At 33.2% G+C, this 20,499-nt stretch overlaps 1 protein-coding gene across 1 annotated transcript; it reads right to left on the reverse strand.

Moving 5' to 3' along the window:
• Window positions 1-305: 305 nt before the first annotated feature.
• LOC125811541 (UDP-glycosyltransferase 79B6-like) lies at window positions 306-3,650 on the reverse strand. The gene is made up of 2 exons (XM_049491050.1): window positions 3,131-3,650; window positions 306-1,204 (listed from the first exon to the last, which is right to left on the reverse strand). The coding sequence occupies exons 1-2, from the start codon at window positions 3,648-3,650 to the stop codon at window positions 324-326; spliced, it is 1,401 nt and encodes a 466-aa protein (XP_049347007.1). The 3' UTR covers window positions 306-323.
• Between the last annotated feature and the right edge of the window lie 16,849 nt (window positions 3,651-20,499).

Genomic DNA, 20,499 nt, shown 5'->3' on the forward strand with positions numbered 1-20,499 from the left:
TTGTGAATGAATCAGATATTATGTATTTATTCTTGGATTCGTATTCATAATATTATCTACAGTTATGCAATCTTTCTTTGAGCGTTCATAAATGCATTTAAATGATCTAAAAATGTTAATTAAAAAAAAAGGTCTAAATTTGAAGGGAAGATGTATTACTCCTAAACACACTGTATGAAAGTATCTGATAAAGGCAAGTTACATTATTCGATACATGATTTTAAGCTTATGAGTTCTGAATATCAAAACAGGATAACAATTGATTGGAATAGATTAGACATACATTGGATTCTGTCCGCCGTAGATTCACCCCTGCTAATTATCTAGGTCTTTTCAACTAGAAGTGCATGCAAGTCTTGAATGAAGTTATCGATGTAGTTACTCATGAAGCCAGGACTTGAAAGAAGTTCCTTCCATTTCTTATGATTCTCTTTCACAAGACAACCGATTTGGCTATCTTTATCCATCACACATTTCACAGCCTTGCACAAATTCTCTTTAGTAAACAAATCATTTTCATCCTTCTCCACTTCTACACCAACCTTAAGGTGTTGTTCCATCAGCCTAGCATTAAAAATGTGATCAATAGGCCTTGGCAAAAGTACCAATTGACAATCACACAGTGCCAAAGACTCCCACATCGACCCATAACCACAGTGAGTCACAAAACAACCAACTGATTTGTGTCTTAAAATCTCCAATTGTGGCACCCAACAATCAAGAATCAGTCCCTTTTCTTGAACCCTCTGTTTGAATCCCTCTGGCAAGGCTTCTTCTACTGAATTTGTCCCTTGAGGTGGCTTAACAACTAAAAGAAATGGTAACTCAGTCAGTTCAAAGCCTAAAACAAGTTCTTGAAACTGTTTCTTTTCAAGAATCAATTGACTCCCAAATGCACAGAACACTACTGATCCTGGCTTGAATTTCTCAAGCCAATTCGATAATCTGTGTTCTTCTAAAGGCTCCTTTTTCGGCTCAGAAATAACAGGTCCTGTGTAAAGGACTGGCTTTTCAAATTGTGTTGAGATGTAGTCACAAAAGTTTCCTTCAATCTCTCTACATGTTTTCATAGCTATTGCGTCACATCGTGTCATTCCCTTCTTAACTCGTTCATAAAATGTCACCCCCTTGCCATATTCATGAAATATAAATGACAACAACTTAGCTTCACATTCGCGCAACACCACAGTAGTAGAAGGGTAACCTGGAGATCCAACAATTGACCACATCTTTAGATAGCAAAATAGAATAGCAATTATTCTAGCAAATCATGGCACTATATGATACATAATAGTATTACTAAATTACAGTTTTGGCGATTCTTCCTTTGGTTGTTCCAAACAAGCTATAGAAGCAGTTGCGGAGTCAGGAAATTCAAATTTGGGACCTAAAACAACTTAATGTCTTTTGCTTACTAAATACTATATAGCCCGTGGCGGATGCAGGTTTGAACATAATATACTCGTTCAGTAGAATTCAATAGTTTTAGGGTGTGTTTGGTATGAAGGAAAACATTTTTCGAAAAATGTTTTACAATTTTCTCATGTTTGGTTGGGTTAAATGTTTTGGAAAATGTTTTCCAAATCAACTCATTTTCCTCAAATTTAAGGAAAATGACTTCCCTTCAAAACTTAAGGAAAACATTTTCAAAACTCTCTTCCAACTTCTAATTTTAAAAAAAAATTGTTGAAAAAATCAATTTATTTGATTCCTACCCTCAAACCAGCCCTGCCAACCACCCCCAAAAAATAATAATTTAAAGTTTGTTTTTAAATTCAATATTTTTACCCCACCCTCACCCCTACCCCCACCCCTACCACCACCCCTCCCAAAAAAATATTAAAAGTTGTTTTTAAAAGACATTTCTAATTTCAATTTTTTATTTTTTTACACCCCCACCTCCTACCCTCGCCCCAGCCCCCTATCAGCCCCCCACCCCCTTCAAAAAGAAAAAAATTTAAGTTTGTTTTTTAAAAATATTATTTCATTTTTTCACCCTTACCCTCGACCCTCCTACCCAGCCCCCACCCACCCCCTACCAGCCCCCCCACTCCCCAAAAAAGAATTAATTTTTTTAAAAAAAATATTTTTGACTTCAAAATTTCATTTTTTCACCCCTACCCTCGCCCCCCCCCCCCCCCCCGCCCTACCAGCCCCCCACCCCCCAAAAAAAAATTTTAAGTTTGTTTTTAAAAAATATTTTCGACTTCAAAATTTCATTTTTTTTCCACCCCTACCCTCGACCCCCCCACGCCCCACCCACCCACCCATCCCCTACCAGCCCCCCCAAAAAAAAATTAAGTTTGTTTTTAAAAAAATATTTTCGACTTCAAAATTTCAATTTTCACCCCTACCCTCGACCCCCCACCCAACCCAACCCCTACCAACCCCCCCACGCCCCCAAAAAAAATTTAAGTTTGTTTTTAAAAAATATTTTTAACTTTAAAATTTCAATTTTTCACCCCTACCCTTGACCCCCCCACCCACGCCCTACCAGCCCCCCCACCCCCTACCAACCCCCGCACCCCCCAAAAAAAAATTTAAGTTTGTTTTTAAAAAGTATTTTCAATTTCAACAATTATTTTCTACTCTAGTAAAAATAAAAGAAATTTTTCAAAAACATTTTTCATTCATATATCAAACACTAAAAATCTTTTTCGGAAAATATTTTCTACTCACCAACCAAACATGAGAAAATAAGTCAAAAATCAACTTGTTTTCCAAGAAAACATTTTCTAGGAAAACATTTTCCTTCATACCAAACACACCCTTAGTCTGAACTTCTTATTTGTGATAAAAAAATTAACTACTAAACATGTACAAAATTAAATTAAGAACATCGCATATATTTATTTATACGGAGAAGGGTCTAATACAAATATACCCTTCGTTTACCTTTTGGCCACAAAATGCGATTAACCTTTGTGGCCCTATTATATAAGGAATATAGATATATTCACTTTATATCTAATATCTTGTTTATGAACTATAGTTTGCATATATTCAAACAAAACTTCAGCTACAAATGAATCTAATTTCAAACCATGTCCAAACAGAACCTAAATTCGCCTTTGAATATAACTACACCAAAAAAGCACAAAAAAAAAAGAAAGAGGAGGAGAAGGGTGACCTGGTGGTGGCTTTACTAATTCAGCTGCAGTTGATGCCATAAAAATAGCCTTATCCGGTGATCGAATCAATGTTGCAGATGATACAGCAGGGCAAACAACTCTGTAAAACAGAGTTTTGATGCCCCCAATTTCTCGTGCTAAATCAGGAATCCAATAAGCAAAATCAAAGATAACAAAATGGGGTTTTTGATTTTGAAGAAAAGATTTGATTTCATCAAACAATTCATCCAATGCTGTTGCTAATAGACTCTCCAAAGATCTATGAACATCAGCTGTAGTCTCTGCTCCATATGGAAGGCCATCAACATGAGGTATTGTCAGTTTATGGAATTTGATGAGATTTGGATAAAGATTGAATTTTTGAAGTCTAATTTCAGCATTTTTGGGCAACAAGAATGAGATTTTATGACCTCTTTTTGCAATTTCATTTGACAGATTCATATATGGGATTAAATGCCCATAAGCAAGCCATGGGAACATCACTATTTCCAGCTTTGACTCTTCCGTGGACTCTCCCATCTTCTTCTTTTTTTCTCTTTTGCCTTTGATGAAACGCTATATCTCTTTCAACTTATTCGCCGAAAAAGGGTCATATTTGTTTTTTTTATTAGAGTTGATAGTTGGTGGGTTGGTGGATACGGATTTGGGTATCTTTTAAAATTATTATGGATGGCTTAGTTGGTTCTTTATGATCATCAATAAAATAATATACAGACAACTGTTATCTCTTCTATTTTTACATTTAAGTTGTTAGTAAAATGGCTATCAATAATTTAGGAATAATGGAAAACTTATTGTTGAAACAGCGAGTTTTGCTTCTTCTTCAACAACAACAAGAAGTTGCTTCCCGTTCTACTATTATCTTCCTGGTTTCCATGGCCACCTTCCGTTCCATCTAAAGGCCGAGTGAGCTCGATTGAATTTATTTATGTATTTCTTTGAGAACGAGAGGATCTTTATTTCAAAACTTTGTTTTCATGGTAATATTAGAGGTGAAGTTCAAATTTATCAAATATAAATTATCATGATGGAGATGATTTGTATGGATGATGGTAATAGCCACTGTGTTTTGTAGAACAAGTCTACAATGAGAGTGAGCCCTCGTTCGTACCAACCCCACACCCATATCAATTGTTTGGTGAAAAATGATTACTTGATGATAAACTCGATATCCTTGCAACGTCAAGACAAGTGTACTATAAGTTTTTTTTTTCTATAAATATTTCTGATTTTCGTCTGAGAGACTTTAATATCTATAGCATGTCAGAAACTTGGAGGTGGTTAGACTTATGCCCTAATATGCTCCCAGAATATATAGGAGTCTATGGTTCTAGTGTTGTTGTTGATGGAGGTACACATCCATCTTGTTATGAGAAACAATATACGAGAAATAAATAATCAACCTATTACTCTTAGAACTTAGAAAGTTAGACAACTTTGCTTTATACTCTTAATGGAGCGACTCTGGATTATAAAATAAAGTTGAGTGATTTTCTAAGTGATTTTTTCAGAGTTGAGTGATCATCACAGAAACTGTCTCCTAAAAACTTTGAAAAAGAAAACGACAGATAGAAATGAAGAAAATGATCGATAATAGGTCGGGCATTATCCCTTATACAAAACATGTTATGTCATTTTGGTAGTCTTAATAACATTGGATTTAGTGACAATTAACTAATTAATGTCGGTAAAAGCTTTAACACTCTTTGTTAATATGTACATTTATTACCGCTAAAAGTTATTTGTTGCTGCAAAATTACTGATACACTAAACACAGTACATTATCACAGAGCATCACCTTTTAGGGAATGGGCTACATGTCAAATTTTGGAAGAACAAATAAATGGTTGAACAATGCCACCCTCTACCAGATAGCTAATTCTTACCTTGACTCAAACCTAAAGTGCATTTGTGTAAACTACGTCAACAAAAGACATCCTTGTATTATTAGAAAAATGGCAATATTGAAGGTGAAAAATGTTTACCATCTGAACAACTCTCTCTCGTAACAAGTAGCATGTGAAAGGTAAAAAGGACGAGGAGCTAGGAACCCCACAAATACAATAATGTCATGAGAGTTACCAAGTTGCACTTTTAACGTTTGTGAAGAAATGAAAACATTGTTAATTAAGGTTCGAGCAGGATGGTGGTTAGTCTTCTCTTTTTCGGTGGGCGGCAAGAACAATTTATAAAAGTCTCTCACTCTAGGTAATTCTTAGTCGTTATTTTTTCCATAATAATCATTCAACAAGAAATTAAGGAAAGAAAAAAGAAGAAAAAAAGATGATTATATCTCACGTGGTCATTTAACTCTAGATAGTTGCTTGGAAAATTACTTAACTTTGTTTTATATCCTTAATTGAGTGACTTTGGATTATAAAATAAACTTGAGTGATTTTCTATGAAAAATACACTCATCCATTTGAGAAATTATCTCCTAAAATTTTAAAAAAAAAGAAGAAGACAAATAAAAATGAAGAAAATGGTCGATAATGGATCGGGCTTTATCCCTTAAACAAAACATGTTTTGTCATTTTGACAGTCTTAACATTATTATGAGTATATAAAAAAAATTGTTTATTACTGTCAACGTATATGACTTAAAAAAATAAATAAAATACTACCAATCGTAAAAACTTATTCTCAATTACTTCAGTCTGATTGGCACAAGCACATGAAGTATTGGTCTAATGACCCGGAAATCTAACAAGCTCTTCATATTTGAAAGGCACGTGGACTACAATATATACGAGTGTATCTATCACATAATTAACTATTTCAGCCATTCATTTTTACTTATTCAGTATTAATTTGATACATCTCTTAAAATCAATAAATAAAATGACAATTTTACCATATCACTAAGTACTCGTAATTTTACTCTTCATAAGGAATCATAGGAAGTTGGAGTAAATTGTAGGAAAGATATGAGTGGAGGCTCACATCCCAACTACACCTTCAAGGTAGATAATGTTGTACCATATCATGCACACCTAAGCCCTAAAGTTTATTGATCACTTATATACAGGTAATTAATATGCTATATTGTTACGTTTGTGTCTATGTGAACCTTATATATTTGGCATGAGATTAAAGTTATTGTCTAATAATGGTTATAATTTTAACTCGCATGATATCTGAATAACGCAAAGTAAGTGGGAGTTTGATTATAAAAGTCAAATATGAGTTGGAGTTGTATTTGAAATCAAATATGCTTGCGCCAATCAGATTGAAGTGATTGAGATATAACCAGTGCTACAAAACTAAGAAAAGATATGTATCCCCTACAAAGATATACCAAAGAACTTTTTTCATGTCATTAAAATTTGATGTATTTACAATAATTTCATGAATATAAATTTGAGGTTTTTTCTTTTTCATACGTTTAAACAGTGGTGATCATATGAATCCCGTGTGCTGAGTCGCACATGAAGTAAGCATCACGCTAGACGAGTGGCAAAGTAAAACCAATTTTACTGTCGCTCTTTTAGACCTCTTTGATATCATTCTAGGGCAGGAGTTCTTCCAAGAGTGCCACATGGTGATCGATCCTTACCTCCAACGACTTCTGGTCATGGAGCAAAAAGGGTCATGTATGGTACCCCTGGTTAAGGTACCAAAGACGGAAGGACAAGTCCGACTAACAGTCATGCAACTCGTGAGAAGCCCTAAGAAGAAGGAACCGACGTTTATAGCCACCATTGCAAGTTTGAAAAAAGACAATGGGGCTAAAGAGTCCTTGCCACCATACATGGAGAAGGTTCTAGAAGAGAACAATTTCGTGATGCCAGAGGAGCCGCCAAGGCACTTGCCTCTTAGGAAGGAGATAGATCATAAGACCGAGCTAGAATAGATAAGGAAGCAGCTAAGGGAGTTGCACAAGGGCATTGACCGATTCAATGGACTACTAGTTCCGCATACAAAAAGACAAGACTCGATTGTCCATGCAACAGCAATGCGACACGGTCGTCGCATCAATAGGTGGGGGAGACTGTCATGACCCGCCACCTTGCCCTTCAAATTTGGTATAAAATAAGGAGGAAGAATCTAGAGTTATGGAGAGGTTAGTGGAAGACTCTAGAATTCCTCAGATCTTTCCTTAGAAGACTCTAGAATGCTTAGAAAATATCTTTAAAAGTCTTAGAATTCTCTAGACTAGTAGAGAATTCTAGAGGAGGGACTAGATATTTTCTATGAAGGCTTTGGAATTCTCTAAAATTGGAGAGAATTCTAGAATAGGACTAAAGTGTAAATATTGTAGGGATTTATAAAGTAAATATTATTTATACTTAGGCCTCTAGGAAGTAGTATATATAGAGGGCCTCCCATTTGTAAATTCATCCAACCAAGTTGTAAGCAATCTTCCACAAAGCAATACAAAGCCTTATTCCAAAACTTCCCAAGTCTTTCTAAGTCTTTCTTGCATTCTCTTAGCGATCTTAGTTTTCTTGCATTCTCTTAGCGATCTTAGTTTCAAAGGGCTTACTTGAGCTTACAAGATCTTGAAAGATTAGTGAGTAAGTTGTCAAGTGCCGCACGGAGCTTTAGTGAGACTCTAAGTCCGTGACAATAGTCTTAAAATAGATGATTCGGAAGTGTTAGTTATTCATTCTGATCCCAATTAACCAAGTTGTTAACTAAATACTAATGCATCACACGCAATAGTCCTTATAGTACAACTTACCATTTTAACACACTTTCATTTATCCCATAACACTTGCAAGCATAGTAACAAAGTTGAACAATCTAAAAAACGTTTATCCCATAACTAACAAACTTGAACAGTCATAAGTTTGTCTTGGAAGCACAACTATGGTATATATTCAAAGAGAACGTATATATTCAGAGAGAGAAATAAATGGAGCCTTTCATCTGATCACGCAATTTATCATAGCATTTGAACAAATCAACCTGAAAACAACAAAAATTAACTGTTAGAATATGACAAGATAGAAAAAGAATTAAAGTGAAGACCGGACACCTTGCAATGTCAAAAAATCCTTGTACAGGCATGTGAAAAAGTTAAAATTGATTTTTTGGGAATATGATAGATTGTTCTAGTAATGTTTCTAGAATAGTGTAAGATAATATCTAGGGTAATTATCTTAAAGAATATCTAGATATCTAGAAGATAAAGTTCACTAGAATTTTCTTTGTAGAAGTATCTAGAAGAATTTCTAGAACCATCCATGAACAAGTATAAATATGGGTGGTCTTGTACATTTGTAAGCAACCCAAACCCAAGCAACCTAAGAATAACTCAAATAAAAGAGTCTTCTTCTATCAACAAGTTCTCCTATCCAAATTATTCCTTCTCCTTTCTAGCTTCCTCTTCTTTAGTTGAATCTTCTGATCTTAGTTAACGATCTTGGGCAAGCAGAAGGGTTCTCCAATTATACTTTTCTTCAGTTATTCTCAACATGGTATCAGAGCCATAGTCATTCGTTGACTTCTGGATTTTATTTCAAGATCGAGTTAGTGGTAGATTCAACTGGTTTGTCTATATGGATTTTAGTGGTCGTGTTAATGGACTGGAGATGGAGTTGTTGAGTCAGTCCAATTACAAGGTATGGAAAACATGCATGAAATCATACCTTGTGAACAAGGATTTGTGGGATGTTGTGAATGAGAGTAACACAAGTCCTCATGATGACGGATCGGAAAATAACAGTGAGTACAAAAAGTTAAAGCAGATTAATGCGAAGGCAGAGTTCATTCTGAAAAGGATAATCTCTTTCGATTTATTCGATCATATTATAAAGTGTAACTCAGCTCATGAAATATGAAGGACCCTTGATTACTTGTTCAACAAAAAAAATGAAGCTCGGCTGCAGATATTGGAGAATGAATTGGCTAACATCACTCAAGGTAATCTTTCTATCTCCGAGTATTTTTTTAAGATTAAGAACTTATGTTCTGAGATATCTTTGTTGAATCTGGAAGAGGCTATCTCAGAAGCACGAATAAGAAGAATAGTCATTCGTGGTTTGAAGCCATAATATATTCCATTTGTGATGTCGATTCAAGGATGGGCTCAACAACCATCCTTGGAGGAGTTTGAAAATTTATTGTCGTCACAGGAACTACTTGCCAAGCAGTTAGCTAGTGTATTTGTCAAAGAAGGAGAAGAAAATGCTCTGGTAGCCAACAAAAGGAACTTTAAAGGAAAAACAAGAGATGTGCCACACTCTCGATCCTCAAGTGGTTCACGCTCACCTGGAGAGAAGAAAGAGTCTTCTAACTATTATGGTAATAAGCCTATCAGATGTTATCGGTGTGGTGAAATAAGGCACATAAAAAGATATTGCCGAGCCAAGGAGAGCAATATGGATAAAAAATTTGTTGAAGAAGAAGATGAAGAGTGGGGAAATTGTTTAGTAGCTGAGGCTCGAGCAATAGATGCCATGATTTCCATCAATACTCAAAGGGGGTGGATCGAGGATATAGAATATAATACAGCCAATCACGTGGAGAAGCAAGAAATTGATATTGTTGGCATGAAGCAAGAAATTTTTAAGGATATTCTCATTGGCGACAGGGTAGTTGTTATTGATGAAATCAAAGAAGAAGATCTTGAACCAAAAATATCTGAAACTATATGTGTTAGTGGCGACCTTTACAGTGAAAGCATCGAGGGAGATGTATTGGAAACGAAAGTATCTGGTCAATCATTTGCTAAATCAACATCAACTAATGACTCAAAGCAAATTTTGAAAGCAGATGGAGAAAGTAGAGATCAAATAGAGAAAGAAGCTGATATTGAAGTCTTAAAGACAAACGATATGATTTTTGAAAGCTCTGAAACTGCCAACAAATTTATCGAGGAGTTGATAAGAGAATATGGCAGTGGATCCAATGTTGGTGTTGACACTTCACATGTAAGTGATGCCGAGAAGTTAAGAGAAAGGGGGAGTTCAAAAACTCAGCAAGGAGATAATTTACATGGACCATTCGATAACGGAAAATCATTATCATTTGAAGAAGCAAGAGGAGTCCAGAAGAAAATATTGAGATTTTCACCAAGACGTAGCTCAAAGCTTCGTTTGAGTTCTTCTATGACAAGTGTGGGATAGTTTTCAAAAAATCACTTTAAGGGGAAGTGTGAAAAAGTTAAAGTTGATTTTTTGGGAATATGATAGATTGTTCTAGTTAGGGGCGTTCACAGGTCGATTTGGATCGGTTATTGGTCAAAACCAAAACCAAAACCAAACCAACTTAATCGGCTCTAAAATTATCAAAACGAAACCAAACCAAATTATTGGTTTCGATTTGGTTTGATTCGGTTATTAACCATACAAAAAAATAAAAGAAACAATTCATTCAAAATGTGAAAAATTGACAACAATCCATTCGAAACGAAAAATAGTTAGAATGACTTAAATTACTGAACTTTTGATTACTAAATTTACCATTAATAAGCTTTAAAATTCACTATATTGATCTAGAAGAAAGAGCTAATAAACATGAAATATGTCATTCCCCGAGACTACACCCCGGACGTGGCTGGCACTCGAGAACCATTGCTGGCCCTAAGCGAACCCTTGGCCTGGCTTACTTATTCAGCGGAAGACTCTAAGCATTATTACAATGATCAAATGCACTTACTCAATTGTTAAATAAAACAACTTAGAATGTTTAAAAGTCAACATTCAACTTGGCGAAAATGGCAACTAAAGTCTTAACATATGAAATGATAATATAAAGACAATTGAACTACTAACAGTCTATAAAGCCTCTAAAACAAATAGGGATGTCGGGATAGGACCCCCGATCATCCTAACAACTGAAAACTAGAAAAGCAAATGATAAAAGAGTCATTCGGAATGCAAGGAGGCTCACCAACTGACTTTGAGTGCTCAACATGATCAACGAGGCGCTGGATGTTATCCTGATTACCTGTGTCTGCATCATAAGATGATGCAGGCCAACTAACATCAGTACATTGAATTTACAAGTATGCGAGTTGGAATGCTAAACACAACTTAAGCTTGAAAAGGATCTGAAAGGAACACTTACATTGGCTTTACTCAACTCCTGAATAACTTAACTCAATATAAAGCAATAAAACCACATGCAATATATAGAATGACTTTCAAATAGTAGAAAAACAATTTAGTTCGTTAAAGAAAATGCAATAACAAACTCAACTTTACTCATATAATAAAGTAATATATATGTGGGTGTTTTTCCAATCGACAACCATCACTATGAGCCTAAGTGGTGATACAATTTCTTGCCCACGCTGCCAGAACTGTCATATACTTTGCCGTCATATAGAATGATTAACTAAGTGGATCTACTAGTCTATGCTAAAAACATCTTAAGGAGTCATCTAAAAAGTATGATCATTTACTACCCATGATGACTACATAGTTTATGAAGACTTGAGTTAATATGAACTCGCATCTCCATATCGGTGCTCAATACTACTCCAAAATATACTTAGCTCATATGATTTAAAAATCAAAACTTCTTTCTTTGGTTTGAAATAATTACTCAAAACTTTAGCTTAAAAGCTCTCTTGGAAATTGGTGTTTCCCTTTCTTGTTCAAATGTGAAAACATTTTAAACTCTTGGGAATACTTAGTTCCCTTATAGCTTTTTGAGAAATGAACTCAACTGTTTACTCTTTCCTTAACTTGAAACTTAAGTCTTAAAACAAAGTTAAAACGTTTGTGAAAGACTTTTGAAAACTTTATAAACTTCTCTTGACTTGACTTGTCATGACTTGACTCTTAACTTTCCTTGAATTGAATTATGGATTCAAGGATTGTGATTTGTGATAGGAAAGATCTCATGATGTTTAGGAATGATTTTAGATAGCTAAACATGAGAAAATATCAAAAAATCATTGTCTGAGGATGGGTCCGCGATGCGGAGAGGTATTTAAATTTTGGTCGCGAAAATACTTTTTGAGGCAGAACGGCCCGTGAATGCTCCGCGATGCGAAAGCATTTTCCCCAAATTTGGGGTGCAGGTCCGTGACGCGAAGCCAATACCCAGATTTTCCCGACTAAATATCTTCTTCGTTTTCCAGTCTCAATTCGCCCAAACTCGGTTTCTTTTCCCAAATTCTTTTTAGATACAGATACTCAACAAATGTACCTAAGAACCTAACTTCAACCAACTCAATAATTTGACGTATTGATCTCAGAAACTTCCCAATTTCAGCCCAACTCAAGAACAATATCAAATTCAAGAATACATATCAAGAGCATCAACTTTCAAACTCTTTTAAGACGAATTCACACTAAAATAAACATGTTTGGCATGTGGGTGAACGAACCCAATGTTATGAAGGCCTCACATACCTTGTAGGATTAAATCCTTGGCGAAATCCACACGAAAATCTCCAAGAAATCGATGAACTTTGAACTTTTCTTCTCCTTTCTCCTCTTTTCTCTTTTCTCCAAGCCCTAGCGTGAACTTCAACTTCTCTAACTGGTCTAATTCTGATTAGACCCTAACTTAATTACCAAAAACGAAATAAAACAATTGGGCAAGGAAAAGACTAAAATACCCTTCCAAAATTCGGAGTAGACTTTTCTTATCTAAACTGCCCAACTTCCAAAGGGACTATCTCACTCATACAAACTCGAAATCATGCAAACTCGGTGGCGTTAGAAAGATTATTCCAAGATCTTTCCAACGATATCTGGAAACACATCTAACTTCTTTTGAGCTAGGATTTATGGTCGTTTGAAGTTGACTAAAACTCAGCCTTAACTTATTTAAACAAATTTCCAGATTTTCATTATTTCCTAAAATCACTATTTCCAATTTCTTGATATCTTCCTAGTTATTTCACTTTGCGAGATGTTACAAAATCAATAAGACAAAATATTTTCATCTTGGACATTTTTGCTTTCAATAAGTAAATTATAAAGAAATTTTAATGAAAATATATATAAGATCTTTAAAGTTGTTTATAAAATAAATATATTAAGTATGTATATTAATAAAATATATGTATATAATTCATCGATTCGGTTCAGTTATTTCTTCGATTTTTTTGAAAAAAAGCTTAACCAAACCAAATACTATCGGTTTTCAAAAATCTAAAACCAAACCAAACCAAACCCAAATAAAATCGATTTTATTTTATCGGTTTGGTTCGGTTTTTCAGTTTGGATCGGTTTTTATTCAAACCGTGAACACCCCTAGTTCTAGTAATGTTTCTAGAATAGTGTAGGATAATATCTAGGGTAATTATCTTAAAGAATATCTAGATATCTAGAAGATAAAGTTCACTAGAATTTTCTTTGTAGAAGTATCTAGAAGAATTTCTAGAACCATCCGTGAACAAGTATAAATATGGGTGGTCTTGTACATTTGTAAGCAACCCAAACCCAAGCAACCTAAGAACAACTCAAATAAAAGAGTCTTCTTCTATATACAAGTTCTCCTATCCAAATTATTCCTCTCCTTTCTAGCTTCCTCTTCTTTAGTTGAATCTTCTGATTTTAGTTAACGATCTTGGGCTAGTAGAAGGGTTCTCCAATTATACTTTTCTTCTACTATTCTCTACAAGGCAAGGCTTCAAAGGCTTCCACAGTCAAAGTATCATCCAATGCCAATAGGATTGCCCCTACTGCTATTTGAGGGGTTCATATTTCAACAGGTTCCCTCTGTACAAAAATTTAATTCATGATTATTACAAAAGACAAATTAAATAGGGAAAAGGTAACGAACTAAGAGTTAATTAATTACCATCAACAACATTCAATATGATTTTGTCCGACTTGATTTTAATGTCAATCAGCCAGCTAATAATGTGTGCACAACCTTGATAGAAAAAACGTCGTGAAAACAAAAGGTGTAACCACATGAATCTTCCAGTCAAGGGCTTTCATAATCGACCATTCCATTCTGCCAAATGTTTCACCATCAATGCCTCGAGACTTGAAATGTTTCAACAATGCCTTTACTTCTTTATACATCCGCTGGTTCATTTTCACAGTAAGACACAAGCAAGCATAACGTAGTAACTTCAAGCATTTTTTCTAAAGAAAAGAAACCATTTGGTTGATTAAGTTGCTAATCAATCATTCAAATATCTTACACATACAAAAGAAGGCTTACAGTTATGATCCTCACTTGGAGAAATTTGTGGAGGGTTAGCATTGCCACGTAGATGCAGGGGTGGCTCAATGCCTTTAAAGATGAGGCATATGCCTTAAACCCCCAAAATCGAAAGGCATAATCTTTTAGTAATAATAAAATTTTCTTAAGATTTTTTTAACCCAAAAAAATAAAGAATGTTTTAATTTGTTTCGAAACATTAAAGAATGTTTCTTTTTTATGGATCAATTTTTAAATTTAACTTACATGATATGTTTAAGACCACAAGATTAAAAAATATTTTGGTATATATATATCTTTAGTTTAAGATAAAAATAAATAAAACTTTTTTTATTAAAAAGAAAGAAATAACTTGAATCTCAGATATAAAAAAATAATTATAATTCATGCCTCCAACTTATTTTTGGCTTTAGGCCACTAATTAGCTTGAGCCACCACCTTCCGTAAACCATCTCCTTTGGACTGCTTATTACAGTTTTGCTCTCTAGCCCCATCTGCGTATGGTACGTTCATCATCTAGGCCCTTAACATCATCTTCATCATCAACGTTCAACTTCTTATTTTCTATTGGCTCCTTCTTAGATTCAGTAAGCAGTTTTGTCATAATGGAACTTGCAACTGCATCCTCATCACGTTGAAGATTTGGAGAAAAAGGCATTGCATAATTCTGCATGATGTCAAATGGCTTTGTTTTCTCTTGTTCTAGCTGGTCGGGTATTTCTTCATTGGGAAGATCAGCATAGTTGTCATGAGTTTCTTCACTTGAGATAGTTGAATCTGAAATGGATCAAAATCATTCAGTAATTTAATTAGTGTTTCATAAACATCGAATTAATCAAATATAAATAGAAAAAGAATTTCCTAAGAACAACATAGAGGATATTTAGACACAAGTATTTTTCCAAAAAGTCTACTATTTTGTTGATGAGTAAATTTCATAAGAAAATTTCACACACTCTCATTTATGTTTTCTTGGTTCTGAATGAGGGATTCCAGAACAGCAATTTGGTCTTCAGTAGTTGTGGTCCTACGTGTTTCTCTAAGTATTGTTCGATTATTCCAGCAAGCCGACAGATTTTAGCGACCTTTCCTTCATACGTACTGCTAGTTTCTAGATCTCCAAGACCAGACTCTTCAAGTAGAGTCAAATCTACAATGACAATCATTTTCATATTAGGAACAGACTAAATAAATTAGAATTCAGTGATACACACGGTATTTCTTCAAGTATATTCAACAATACTACGTTTCATACAAGTGAGTTCATCCATCTATTGAACTTGGTTATTACTTATAGAAACAGAGCAAATTCAATTGGTAAAACAGAACAGAAAATAGGACATTTCATCAAGAACAGTAAATCTTCTAAACTGAAAAGGCCAAAACCAATCATCAATAGAAATGTCTAGTTGACAATCCGAGCCAAGTATAAGGGTCTAACATTCCTATTTCTCCTATACATTGTGTATCGATACTTTATCAGAAAAGATCCAAAGAAAATTGAGAAAACTGAAAAATACGAAAAAACTCGAGGTTGTAAAATCTGATTTTTATTGATTTGGTTTGATATTTAAAAAATCTGAACCAATCTAGACTATGTACACCCCTATATATGCAAGCCTATGCACTAAGGGGTCGTTTGGTTTGAAGACAAGTTATGGTACAATTAGTTATTTTAGGAGTACGAAAAATAACATGCATTGAATAATTTCAAAAAATAATTTGTTTGTTTACAAAAATATCCTCCATTTATAGTAGAAAATAGTTTGAAGGACGTCAAGGTATTTTTGTCATTGTCTTATTTTATCTCGAGATAATTAATTATGATACTATTGTTCCACCCCCGAGATAACTTATCATGATACTAATTACTACTAATCTTGCTACAGTAACCAAATAATGGATAAGAAATAACCAAACGACCTCTGATGGTCGTTCGGTAGCTGGTTAGAGTTATGCATCGATATCTATTAGTAATGTATTGATTACTTATGAATTAGTCGATACATTGTTTTATGCAGATATTAATTATTCATGTATTAGTTATACATAAGACATATATTAGATTATTATAATTAGTTATTCCTCTTTCTATCCTACATAAAATAATACATAGATTACATCATAACTTATACATGTATTAGTTGTGCAGATTTCTAAATTGTCAACCAAACATCGTATTAATTTTATACATGAATAACTTATTTTCTATGATTCTATCCACCCACTAAACGTGTACAAGTTATACAAAAATTAATATGAATAACTTGTTTCTCATCCAGTTTCCAATCACTTATACATGTAATTATTTTCATTATTTGTGTATGTAAACATAATTTGACATGAGATTGAAGTGTCAGTCTAATAGTTATAACTAGTGGTGGCAAATGGGCGGGTTGGGTCAAATTTCGGCAGGTTAAAAATGGGTCAACATAAAATGGGTAATAATTCAACCAGCCCATATTTGATATGGGTAAAAATGGATTGGGTAAGAAATGGGTTGGGTAAATTACTAGTTTACCCATATTTTCATGAGTAAATAGTACTCTACTTAAAAATTCAACATGAAGAAAATGTTTTAGTCTTTTTTTAGATGAAAAATGTTGAAAATGCTTCATTTAATTTTATTGTATCATAAACGTAAAAAAAATCCTATAACCTTTCAATATAAATAAAATTATGTAATAACAAGGGAAAAATATTTTTAATTTCAAAGTAAATGAATATTTGCATTTTAGGACTAAAACATGCTTAATGCACTTTAAGCTATGTCAAGACTAATACATGATTTGCTTATTTTACACTATTATTTATTATCCAATATAAAATTAAACAAATAAAAAAAATATAATTATAAGTAACAAAAGAAATGTACATTTAAAATATATATTTTTGGAGGACCAAAGACTTTACCTTTTCAATTATAGTGAAAAATAATTAGTTCTATAGAAAAACATAAAAAGCAAGACAAATTACAATATTTTTAGTGATATCATGAATTTATAGTGAATAAAAGTTAGAAGCTTAACCTATTTGACTAATCCATACTTTACCCAGATTTTACCCATAGTTTACTAATATTTTACCCATATTTTTATGGATTGAATATGGGTATCAACCCATATTTTACCCATGTAAAAAATCACTCACCCAACTCATTAAATATAGATGGGTTGGGCGGGTTACCAAAATATGGGCTCATTTTGCCAGCACTAGTTACAACTTTAACTTGCATATAAATGCAAAGTCTTAAAACAATATGCGTACGGAAAGACGTTTTTCATAGGAAAAGTCACCCCACATATCTATTTAAGGCTTAATACTACAGCCTTTAGATGTACTTTTTTTATATTACTACTTATAACAGTTTAATTACAAGTATTAACAGATTAGTTTTAATCTATAATTTAATTTATTTGATTTAATTAATTAGTTATTATTTTATAATTACCTTACAATTAATAAGTAAGAGAAATAAGATAATCAATTGTCATTATCTCTTACACCATTTTAAGGATAACATTAATAGAGAATCAATTGACATTATCTCTTACACCATTTTAGAGATTTTTTTTCCAGTTTTCACACCCCCACCCCCACGTTCCTCTTTTACATAGAACTAATTTTTTCTCTCACCATCTTCAACGTTTGTCTTCTTCATTAAAAAAGAAAATCAGCAGAACTCACGATTGAGCCCATGGATGTGGAAGGAAAAAAATAGGATAACATACTTTCTTTTCTGTATGAATTTTTTGTTATGTTTGATAATTGGAAGAAGCGAATGCTTACTTGTGCCCCACTAAAAGTGGATCTGTATTTGTTTTAAAATCAGCACATGTTTTAAAAATTATATGTGCAGGAAAGAATGTCAGATATGAATTATGATTTTTTTCTTTCTATTCTTTTGTTCTCTCTATCAACTCTTTTGTTGTCGGTAGCAGGCAGCTCGAGAAGAGGCGTTGGCCAAGGTTTCTGCTCTTGAACTAGAGATAAGTGCTGCAATGCCAACAAATAATGAAATTCCGGTAAAAGATGCTTCTTCTCAGTCGAAGATTAGTCAAGCAAAGAAAACAGTTAGCCATGTAAATCAAAAGGGAAAAAAGAAGAAGGTGAAAATTGTAGAAGCGACTCATTTTGTTTCGGATTCAGATTTCGTAAGTGAGATTAAAAAGAAAAAAAAACAAAAAAGCAACAAATGTCGATATTAGTCAGTCTTCAAAACCAATCAACAAGAAGAATAACAAGGAAGGAGGACTCAGAAATCCCAATTTCAAAAAAAGGCAAAAAAGTGGTTAGGATAAGTATATTTAATTTATTATTGAATTATTCAATTTAGTATTTTTTGTGTTAAAAATATTGTATTATGATTATTGTTGTTATGAAACTTATATTGATGTGAAAACTGTACGAAATTTGAATAATATTTGTATGAATATGACATTAATATATTACATATGAATATTGTATGAATGTGATGGAATGTTGGTATTCAACTGGTATGAAGTGTTATTTGATATTGGTATGAAATTAGTTTGATATCAATAGCCCAATTAATTGATTTTAGTGTCATTTGTTAAATGCCACAGTGCACATGAAATCTGGTATGATGTTTGAATAATATTGGTGTGAATTTTTTTTCAAATATGGTATACAGTTTTATTAAAATTTATGTACATGAATATGGAATGAAACATAATAATATTGGTCTGAACTGAATTTTATATATAGTGTATGAATGTTGATATGAAATTGATTTAAGTTTTGTATAAATTATGTGAAATAATTAATTTATAACTACTTATAAAATGAAGTTGGTATCGGAATGAAACATGAATATTGTTGGTAGGCTGGCAAATTCATTTGAGATCTCAATTACATGTTTTTTTTCAATTTTTCCAATGGGATATCAGTAGAGCCGTCAATATGGGCTAGGCCTGTTGGGCCGGCCTGGCCTAACCTGGGATTTAATAGGACTGGGCTAAAAATTTTGGAGTCCATTTAAAAAAAGGGCTTTTTAGCCCGGCCTGAATAAGCCTGCTGATTTGTGGGGCTTGAGAAATATAGGTAGGGCCGGCCCGTGGGCTAATACAAATTAATTTAAAAATATAATATAATATTAAAATTTAAAATTAAAGAGATCCAAACTCAAAATCTATTTAAAGTTTTTTAGGAAATCACTAAGTATAGAAGTTGCATCCACCATGAAAATGTCCAAACACTTGTTGCTACTCGAAACTGGTTACATGGTTTTTCTCAAACTGGTAATATATTTTTGTGTACATTTAAATATTATAATTCTCAATTTAGTTATTTTTTAATATTTAACTAATTGAAACCGCATATAATTGCATATGAAAATGAAGATGTTAAGACAACCTTCCCACAAGTTGATTCAGATATGCTAGATGAAGATGATCATGAAGTGTTAGATACGTCATTGGTTTCATGAAGTGTTAGATACGTCATAGGTTTCATGAAGTGTTAGATACGTCATAAGTTTCATGATTTTTTAAGAAGTTTATTTTTTACATTTTTATGGTTGGAATATTGTCATAATTTTTGTGTTTTATTGTGATCATTGCAAAACAGTTAGGTTAATATTTCTATTTAGATATTTATACTTTTACTTGAAAAAAACTTAATAAATATTATAAAGATAATTTTATTTGTGGATTTGATTAACAAGTAGTAACATTAACACCATGTAATATTGTTTTATCGATATTTATGATAATATTTTTAAATTATAATTTATAATTTAATTTAATAATTATAAAAAAATATATAACTTTTAGAAAAGTGGGCTGGCCCGGCAAGCCTGTAGCCCACGTACTTGTGGGTTGGGCCGACCGTTTTCTAGCCCACACCAAAAATGGGCTAGCCTGGCCTGACCCGTAAAATGTCAAAGCCTGTATGGATTAGCCCGGATGGGGTGAGCTAGCCCATATTGACAACTCTAGATATCAGTTCGATACCAAGTGTACACCAATTGGGTACAAATTAACTAGTTTTAGGTTGACAAATTTAGTTGAAATCTCAATTACATGTTTTATTCAATTTTTCCAATGGAATTTTATTTTGATACCAAGTGTACACCAATTGGGTACAAATTAACTAGTTTTAGGTTAACTAATTTAGTTGAAATCTCAATTACATGTTTTATTCAATTTTTCCAATTGGATATCAATTAGATACCAAATGTATACCAATTGGATATAAAATTAACTAGTTTTAGGTTGTCTAATTCGGTTGAAATCTCAATTACATGCCCTTTTTCAATTTTTCC

This window comes from Solanum verrucosum, unplaced genomic scaffold, assembly GCF_900185275.1.
Source record: "Solanum verrucosum unplaced genomic scaffold, falcon-dt-bn FXZP01000235.1, whole genome shotgun sequence".
Classification (NCBI taxonomy): domain Eukaryota; kingdom Viridiplantae; phylum Streptophyta; class Magnoliopsida; order Solanales; family Solanaceae; genus Solanum; species Solanum verrucosum.